Source organism: Teleopsis dalmanni, unplaced genomic scaffold (assembly GCF_002237135.1).
Source record: "Teleopsis dalmanni isolate 2A unplaced genomic scaffold, ASM223713v2 unscaffolded_contig_0236, whole genome shotgun sequence".
Taxonomy (NCBI): Eukaryota; Metazoa; Arthropoda; class Insecta; order Diptera; family Diopsidae; genus Teleopsis; species Teleopsis dalmanni.
In genome coordinates, this window is record NW_024031618.1 from 3,836 (window position 1) to 13,734 (window position 9,899).

A 9,899-nucleotide genomic window follows, 5' to 3' on the forward strand; every position below is an offset into this window, starting at 1 on the left:
TCTGTCGATATTGTTCCTGCCATTAGTGACGTAACGTAACATGTTGGATTTTTTGTATTAGCGACATAATTACCTATTCCTTTTGCAGAAGGTTCCGCTGCTGTGATTACTACGCTCTTATTTTTAACCTCCTCCCTTGAGCCGTAGATGCTTGATTCCTGTCACTTGAAGTAATACCTGGAATCGCTTGACTATTTTCAGCTATTGGATGTTGGTGCTGGCTGGAGTCACTTGGACCCACCTTACGCTTGACGATTTTTTTGTACTTTGCTTCAACATATTCTTGGAGTTTTTATTGATTGCTGCAGGCTTCGGCAAGTATTGACATTTTGTTCTACTGTTGTTTATTTCGATCATTCTTGTGCGAAACTTTTCCGCGGAAATTTCAAATTTCGTTGTTAGTTCAAAAGACGACTGAGAACTTCCTCATGGCACACGTTCTTTAAATACTTGAATAGATAGCGGGTATTTGTTTTATGTTGCAGTTACTTTGCCGGTACATAAGTGTTAATGTCCTTTATATTTTAAGGATAACCATAGTGCACCCTAAGGTCGGCAATATGCGCCTTAGTTAATGTTGCTGTATTTTCTGCGCTAAGCTCTACTAACACTGGCGATATAAATTTTTGTACTTTGAATGGACCGTCGAATTTTGGTGCAAGTTTCGCTGAAAAATAGTTTTTGGCATTTGAGAGGGAATGTTGTCTAACCCACACTAATTGATTTATCCACGGCCTCCAATTCCGACGACGCAAGTTATAATACTTCGCCTGATTTGTTGCGACTTGTTGTAGATTATGTTGGTTGATTTTGAACACTCGTTGTAGTTTCTCGGCTTTCACTGCAGGGGTTACTTGCAGATTTCCTGTTCCTGGGGTGCATTCGACGAACAAGTTGGCGGGGAGTCTCAACACTCGCCATTGCACTAGATAGGCTGGAGTGTAATTTGTTGAATCCGATTTCGCAGTGTTAATGGCTAAAGTGATTTCCAGCAGCATCTCGTCCCACGTACGATGTTCGTCGCGTGCCGTTTGTGACATCAGTGTCTTAATAGTTCGGTTCGCACGCTCAGTAGGATTCTCCTGTGGCATGTACGATGCTGTGGTTCTGTGTGTAATACCCATCTTTACCAACCACTGCTTGAAAACATTACTAATGAATTGGCTAATATTCTTTCTCTCAACGCTTTGATCACATTGTCGGATGTCGCTAGACATGTGGGTATCAACTCCGTTCATTTCGAAAATTTATCTAGTATCACCAGCAGCATTGTATTTCCATTTTTCGATCGCTGTAGTGATCCTATAAAATCGGCTGTGATGGTAGCAAATGGCTCCTCAGGGATCGTAGTCAGCATCATTCCTTATTAATCATTCATTATTAATAAGTTATTGTCGCTCAGATCAATAAGAAACGAAAATGCACAGGATTTAAAAACATTAATGGGTGATTTTAGAGAAGTGTTTTATTGTATACGTAATTTAAATGTGGACACGTCAAGTTGAGATCCAGTAATAATATAGATACGGCTTCCAAAATTAAATGGTGAATTCAGAAAATTATACCAACATTCAAGAGGAGCATCAACACAAACACCAAAATTGAGCAGCTTATACGAATTTATTGAGAGCAGAGTTAGAGGATTAGAGACAACTCATGACACAAATCGTGAAAATGAGAATAATTTTCGACCAACAGCTGTAAATGCAAAAACGCATGTAACTACAATACATACGCTATGTTTGGTGTGTAATGGTAACCATCAATTACCATAATTCGATATTCAAAGTTTCTGAATATGAAGGTGCCGGAATATCGTGAAAAGATTATGAGCACTAAATTATGTTTTAATTGCCTTCAGAGTGGGCATTTTAGTAAATTGTGCTTGAATAAAAAAAAGATGTACAATTTGCGATAAAAAACACCATCAACTTATGCAAGAACAAGTTCAAGGCAAACCAACATTCACAAATAACATAAATAAGCAGAGGATGCCAACATTGAAGAACACCACGGAGACCGAAGTGGCAGCGTCGTACAACATCCAAAAGGAAAAAACTGTTTTACTAGCAACAGCAATGGTAATTATAAGGACTACAAAACAACTCAATCCGATACGAGCGCTTCTTGATCAAGGATCACAATCTTGTATAATAACAAAACAATTAGCAAGATTAAACAGAGCACCATTAACCAATTATCAAACTAATCTAAAAGTTGTCAATGGGCAAACAACAAGCGTTGTAGCCAAATGCTCATTAGAAATTCAATTTATACATGTTAGGAATAAGAGCTGTCATATCGAAGCAATAGTGTTACCAAAAATCACATCAAAAATGCCGAATGCAGAATTCACGCCAGGAAAATATTTACCAGACAACGCTCCAATGGTAAAAGATGGTGATTTCAGTTTTCAGAACTATTTATTTATAAAAAAATTCAATAATATATATACAAAAGGAAGAAATTAAATGAAATCAGCATGAACAAAAATTCCCAATGGTCTTACTTTTAATGATTACCTCTGTGAAATTGCAAATGGTCTTTAGTCTAAACTTGTAGTTGGCTTGGTTCACCTTGTTTCTGTGTTCACCTGTTTGGGAAAGAAAGTAAAAGAATATACGCTTGATATATTGAATATACATATAATGGTCTCCAAGCGCGTTGACTTAAAACCGCCTTATGCTCGTAAACTATTATATATATATTTTGTATTATGTTATACACTACGACTTAACACCGCCTTCGTGTCAGATAATATTTGTTATATTATTTTATTGGTTGACATATAATGCCACTCAGTGATCATTTAAGACTCAGTGCCTCTTAACGAAACGCGTCGCCTTTTATACTGATCAGACGAGCTTTTCATGTAGCTCACTTACAGTGTTTTTTCTATTGTTTGGTGGTGGTTCTGATCGTCTCTTTGCGGCGAATTCTCTTGATGATTCTGACGTTTGTCTATTTGGTTTTGACTTTATAACCAGCACCGGTATTTGTAATTTTTAACGTCGTTTATTGATTTATAAAAAATAATGTGCAAGTAAATAATTTATAAGTACATTAAAGTAGCTGTGGTAAATCCAGAAGGTGTGAATTTATGATCTTACCAATTTAATGTTAATTTTAATTTTCCTAACTTCAGACTACTTCACGTCACGAAATCTATACAACAGAAATATTATAACGCAAGTTATAATACTTCGCCTGATTTGTTGCGACTTGTTGTAGATTGTGTTGGATGATTTTGAACACTCGTTGTAGTTTCTCGGCTTTCACTACAGGGGTTACTTGCAGATTTCCTGTTCCTGGGGTGCATTCGACGAACAAGTTGGCGGGGAGTCTCAACACTCGCCATTGCACTAGATAGGCGGGAGTGTAATTTGTTGAATCCGATTTCGCAGTGTTAATGGCTAAAATGATTTCAGCAGCATCTCGTCCCACGTATGATGTTTGTCGCGTGCCGTTTGTGACATCAGTGTCTTAATAGTTCGGTTCGCACGCTCAGTAGGATTCTCCTGTGGCATGTACGATGCTGTGGTTCTGTGTGTAATACCCATCTTTACCAAACACTGCTTGAAAACATTACTAATGAATTGACATTACTAATGAATTGGATATTCTTTCTCTCAACGCTTTGATCACATTGTTGGATGTCGCTAGACATGTGGGTATCAACTCCGTTCATTTCGAAAATTTATCTAGCATCACCAGCAGTATTGTATTTCCATTTTTCGATCGCTGTAGTGATCCTATAAAATCGGCTGTGATGGTAGCAAATGGCTCCTCAGGGATCGTAGTCAGCATCATTCCTTATTAATCATTCATTATTAATAAGCTATTGTCGCTCAGATCAATAAGAAACGAAAATGCACAGGATTTAAAAACATTAATGGGTGATTTTAGAGAAGTGTTTGTAATGAACCTACTTTTTGTATCCGGGGTAGTACTCAGCCGAGTCCAAGGTCTTACAAGAAATTTTTATTCGCAGAGACCCAAGCGTTTAACAACGTAGTTTCCACCGTTGCGATGTAATAAACAATAATAGACAACAAATAAAATTCTTTTTTTAACAATATAAAAATTTTAATTATAGAGAATAAATAAGTAATTCAATTTAACAATTATAACTTTTTTTTTTAAATAATGTTATAAAAGAAAATTATGTTATAATATTGTACGTATGGTTTTCGTGAATTTTTAATTATAGAAAATAAATAAGTAATTCCATTTAACAATTAAAATTTTTTTTTAAATAATGTTATAAAAGAAAATTATATTATAATATTGTACGTATGGTTTTCGTAAGTTTTAATTATAGAAAATAAATAAGTAATTCCATTTAACAATTAAAATTTTTTTTAAATAATGTTATAAAAGAAAATTATATTATAATATTGTACGTATGGTTTTCGTAAGTTTTAATTATAGAAAATAAATAAATAATTCAAAAGAAAATTAGATTATAATATTGTACGTTTTTCTATTTGACAATTTTTATACGCATTTTTATTTCAGCAAAAGAATTATTCCAGAGATCGAAAATTGTATAACACTTTTTTTTTTTTTTAATTATATGAAATAAATAAATAATTAAATTTCAAAACAATTATGAATTTTAAAATAATATTAAAACAAAATTAAATTACATTTAATTGTACATTAATTTTTTTTTTCTTATGTTTTTCTATTTGACAATTTTTATACGCATATTATTTCAGCAAAAGAACTATTCAATAGATCGAACATTACCTTAACATTTCAGCTTCGTAATGATGTAACATCCAATTCAGGGTGAAAAGAAAAAAATCCAGCAGCATTTAAGATTTCAATTACCTCCTTGTGTTCATCAGCATGTCGAGAGGACACCCAAGCCGCGCCGCGCCCATTGCCTGCGGTGTCAACACTTTCGTTAGGATATACGAAATTCGTAAAGAACTTGTACTTGTACAGACTCTTATAATCGACCACTGTTAAAGCCGTCGATTATTTCTTTTTGTACTGTTGTTCTTTAAAATTTTTCAAAGTAACTCAAATAAATTTTTCGATTTATATTGTTAAGTCCACCACAAATATTTTTACCGCTTCGCGCCGTGTCGCGGGTACCATACGTTGTGTTCAAAATCAATCACGAGCGATTTTATTATTTTAATTAAAATTTCTAAGATTCAAACTTCTTTATTTAAATTTAACTATGTATCATACTAATAGGTTTATAAATGTTTCACTTTTTTACTTTTATTCAACACAAAGAAGAAATAAGCCACACTTCCGAGCCTTTTTTTTTTTTTTAAAAAAAAATTTGTTGTTCGACACTTCACCGCACTGTGTCCAAGAAAATCAAAAACCAAGAGAGCTCTTCTTTCTGATGCACGCAGTTTTATATCGTTAACGATCAACGGTATCAGCTGTAACTACGTTAGAGTTCAACGACCGTGATCGAAGCTCGTTAACTAATCCCACTGCAATGCACCAATGGAAATCCCGCCTCAAGGCGAATTCATGTGGAAGTTATGGGTTGTTTCTGGACTAAGCTTTGTTTCAGTTCCACATCTTTGCTCAAAAGCTTTCTTAATTTGACAGCTCGTTTCTTTATTATAATTTTGTTTTGATCTTTCTTTTTTTATAAAATGTGTTTCAGTGCCATTTACGGAAATTTCTTTAAATTAATTTAATTAATTCATAAAGTTCGATCCAACTAATATTCAACAAGGGCAGTAGAGCATTCTTCCAATATATTAGTATACACAACTTTAATTTCCTTTTTACTTTATTGCAATTTCAGTTTGCCCATTGTAAAAAAATTCGGTTGATGGCGGCAGTGGAATTCGCGGAAATTAATTTGAATTTATTTTAATTAATATAGTTCGAACTATATTAATTAAAAAAAATTAATATTCAAAAAAAACAGCCATACCCACGACGTTGTGACAATTTAAAAATTGCAAAAATTGTAATCGTTACACTCCCTCCTTCCTTTACGAAAGGATATCAATGCGGATATCTCCATTTCTGGCGATACGAATCAGTCGAGTTTTGCCGTCCCATGTCGCCTTGAACCGATGACGCCTGCCTCTGGACCACTTCTTTAAATCATAGCCCTGCTTCTGTAGTATTCTCGCCGGGCTAAAGTCTTCATTCAGAAATTCAGCAGTGGTATCTTCATTATTATGCTTTGATGTGACTGCTTTCTCGTGGGCGTTTTGCTGTTGTAGAATGGCTTTAGCGGTTGGAGGAGTTGCTGGACAATCCCAGTTGTTTATGGTTTGTCTCATAGAGTGCTGTATAACTCGCTGTTCATGGAAATGGTTCATGTAATCATCTCTTGCTTCTGTATCACCTGACTTAAACGGCCAGCTTCGTTTGCGATAGTGCTTGTTGTCATTTTCTTGGCGGTTTAAAATGGTTTTGGCAATTGGAGGCGTTGGAGGGCAATCACTGCTATTCGTCACTCGAGGAGGTGTATGAAGTATGTCCCACTAATCAGGAGGGGCCGTGATCTGCAGGATGTCTTCCAGACGACTCTCGCTCACCTCATCTGACAGCGAATTTTCAGAATGATAACAACTATAAAGATAAACAAGATTAAGTAAGTGGTACAAAATAATTTTAAATTAACAATGATACTGTTTAATTCGACTTAGGTGAGCCGAAATTATTTTATCGCCATGTAGTTCACGCAGCTTCACTATGACCGGTGATACAAAGTCTATTACTTCATACGGTCCTGAATATTTCGGGGCTAATTTTGCATTAAAGCCGTCTAGTGCATTAGATAGTGGTTGTGAACGATTAAGCACCAGTGTGCCGAGTTCTGGTTTCCACTCCCGTCGTCGGAGGTTATAATATCTTGCCTGGTCTTGTGATGCTTTTCCCATGTTTCTGCTAGCAATAGCGTATATTTCCAGTAACTTTCGCGCTTTGTTATCGGGAGATTCTGTAGCTCTTCCAAGTCCTGGTGTTACAGCATCATATAATGTACTCGGCATTCGAAGCTCTCTACCTTGAGTAATATATGCCGGACTGAAACCTGTTGAAGACGAAATTGAGGAGTTTATCGCTAACGTGATTTCGGGTAAACACTCGTCCCAGTGTCGGTGGTCAACTATTGAGTTTTGCGCGATCATTGTTTTTATTGTACGATTTGCACGTTCAGTCGGGTTCTCCTGAGGTGTATAAGGGGCTGTATGTTGATGTTGTATGCCCAACTCGACTAAGAATTTTTGAAACACCTTGCTCGTAAATTGTGTTCCATTGTCTGTGACCAAGATCTTCGGAATCCCAAACCGCGCCATGATGTTTTCTCTGAAGGCTTTTTTAACACCGGCCGTCGTGGCGTTCCTCATTGGTATAATCTCCACCCATTTAGAGAACTTGTCAAAAAAATACCAACGCTACCGTATTTCCTTTAACTGAACGTGGTAAGGGCCCAATAAAATCTGCACATACTGTTACCCATGGCTCTTCTGGTAAACTCGTTAACATCTTTCCTGCACTAGGCTGTTGACTGACCTTGTATTTTTGACAGGTATCACACTTCCGCACATATTCTTTGATGTCGCGATACATTCCTGGCCAAAAATATCTCGATGTAACTCGAAGGATCGTTTTTTGATTACCTAAGTGCCCTGCCGTGATATCATTGTGACACTCTTTTAATACTTGGGGCCGAATGGCTTGCGGTACACACAGTTTCCAGCAAGGATGTCCCTCGTTGCTATAAGAGTTGGGTATACGACGGTACAGCTGATTATTTTCGATAGAATAGTCGGGGTATTTACTTGGATTATCGGTTATTGCTCTTCTCAAGTTCGTTAACCATATACAAGACTGTCCATCTTCTTTTTTCATATCAGGTATATTCACCAGGGCCAGTGTAGTTTGAGGTTGACGAGATAGTGCATCGGCGACGACATTATACTTTCCTTTTCTATATTGTACTTCAAAATTGAATTGTTGCAGCTCTAGCGCCCAGCGCGCGATACGACCAGTTGGATTTTCAATGTTGTTTAACCATTTCAGCGCCAGATGATCGGTTATGACTACGAAACGATAACCTTCTAAATATTGTTTCATTTTTCTTACTCCCCAAACAATCGCCAGACACTCCTTTTCAGTCGTCGAGTAGTTTTTCTCAGCTGGATTTAAACTGCGACTTGCATAAGCTATCACCTTTTCTTCGCCGTCTATTTCTTGGGTCAATATTGCTCCAAGTCCAAAATTACTAGCATCTGTCTGCAATACAAATTGTTCGGTGAAATTGGGGCACGCTAAAATTGGGGCACTCGTTAATTTTTCTTTCAACATATCGAACGCCACTTGTTGCTCTGACGTCCATTGCCATCGTTTACCTTTCTTTAATAACATCGTAAGGGGTTGTATTGTATTTGAAAAGTGTGGTACAAAACGGCGATACCACGAGGCGATTCCAATACACCGTCGTAGTTCCTTGAGGTCTTTTGGTACAGGTAACTCTTTTATGGCTGCAATCTTTTCGGGATCAGTGTGTATACCATGTGGTGTCACCAAATGCCCAAGATACTTTATTTCTTTCATGAAAAATTTACATTTCTGTACGTTGATTTTTAGATTTGCACACCTTAGTCGATGGAATACCTTTCGCAAATTTTCCATATGTTCCTCCAGTGTATGACCAATTATGATGATGTCATCGAGATATGCAAAAGCAAAAGGTTCCATATCAGGACCAATCACTGTGTCTAACGCTCGTTGAAATGTTGCTGGAGCGGAGTGCAGTCCAAAAGGCATCACGCGCCACTGAAATAGCCCTCGACCAGGTACTGTAAACGCAGTATATTCTTTACTTTGTTCAGCCATTGGTATTTGCCAATACCCAATCTTGAGATCAAGGCTGCTGATATATTTGGCGTCTCTGAGTTGATCTAGAATGTGTTGTATACGAGGAATCGGGTAGGCATCTGGTATTGAGTGTGCATTTACCTGACGATAATCTATGCAAAGTCGCCAACTACCATCCTTTTTCTTCACTAATACCACCGGTGAGCTATAAGGGCTATGAGAGCGTTCGATACAACCTTTTTGTAATAATTCATTTATTTCTTTGTCCAGTATTTGTTGCATGACCGGGTTTCGAGGATAGTATCTTTGCTTAATCGGTCTGTCATCCTTCATGGTGATGGAATGTGTGGTGATATTGGACAGTCCTTCAAGAGTATCGAACTTCGCTAATTCGCGAGCTAAGAATTTGTCCACATGTTCCGATTCACTTACTGTAGAATTCAGCATTACCATCTCGCGTTTCACATTTGTAGTTTTACTAAGTTTGACTGTATTTTCCCCTATTTTGAAGATATTTGACGCCGAAACCAGGAAGTCCATCCCCAAGACCATATCATGTACCATTCCTTCCAACACTAATAGTTCAACTGCATAGTCACAGGCCCCGATTCGCAGGGATGTGTGAATTATTGTATTTATGTTCCGCGGTGAACCATCTGCCAAACGTACCACCAAATCTACTTCGTTGTGTTTGCCATATAAACGTTTTGCTATGCCCGGATGAATAAAACATTTACTGGCCCCTGTATCAACCATGGCTGTCATCTGTTGATCCTGAATGAATATTTTGATAAGAAGACGATTATTTTCAATTATGAATGGTTCTGAGACGGTGTTGGAATTTCGGTCACGCCCCTTGCTTCTGGACGGCGTGACCGCTGGAAGTTTCCCGGAACTTTTCGACAGCAATCAATTGTTCGTACATCACGTCTGCCGCACTGCCAACAGAAGAGGATACGAGGGTTCTGACATCCCCGCGCTTGGTGTCCTTGTCGTCCACATCGAAAGCAAGCTGAAGCTAAGTTTATTGGTTCCACTGCTGCAAGTACCATCGGTTTATCTCGTCGTTCTGGTGTTGT

At 37.3% G+C, this 9,899-nt stretch overlaps 1 protein-coding gene across 1 annotated transcript; it reads right to left on the reverse strand.

Moving 5' to 3' along the window:
• Window positions 1–524: 524 nt before the first annotated feature.
• Window positions 525–1,124, reverse strand: LOC119663223. The gene has a single exon (XM_038072882.1). It carries the CDS (start codon window positions 1,122–1,124, stop codon window positions 525–527), a length of 600 nt encoding a protein of 199 aa, XP_037928810.1.
• Between the last annotated feature and the right edge of the window lie 8,775 nt (window positions 1,125–9,899).

Bases quoted from the DNA above. Each gene is read 5' to 3' on its own strand.
- LOC119663223 (XM_038072882.1), bottom strand. From the start codon at position 1,124: ATGGGTATTACACACAGAACCACAGCATCGTACATGCCACAGGAGAAT.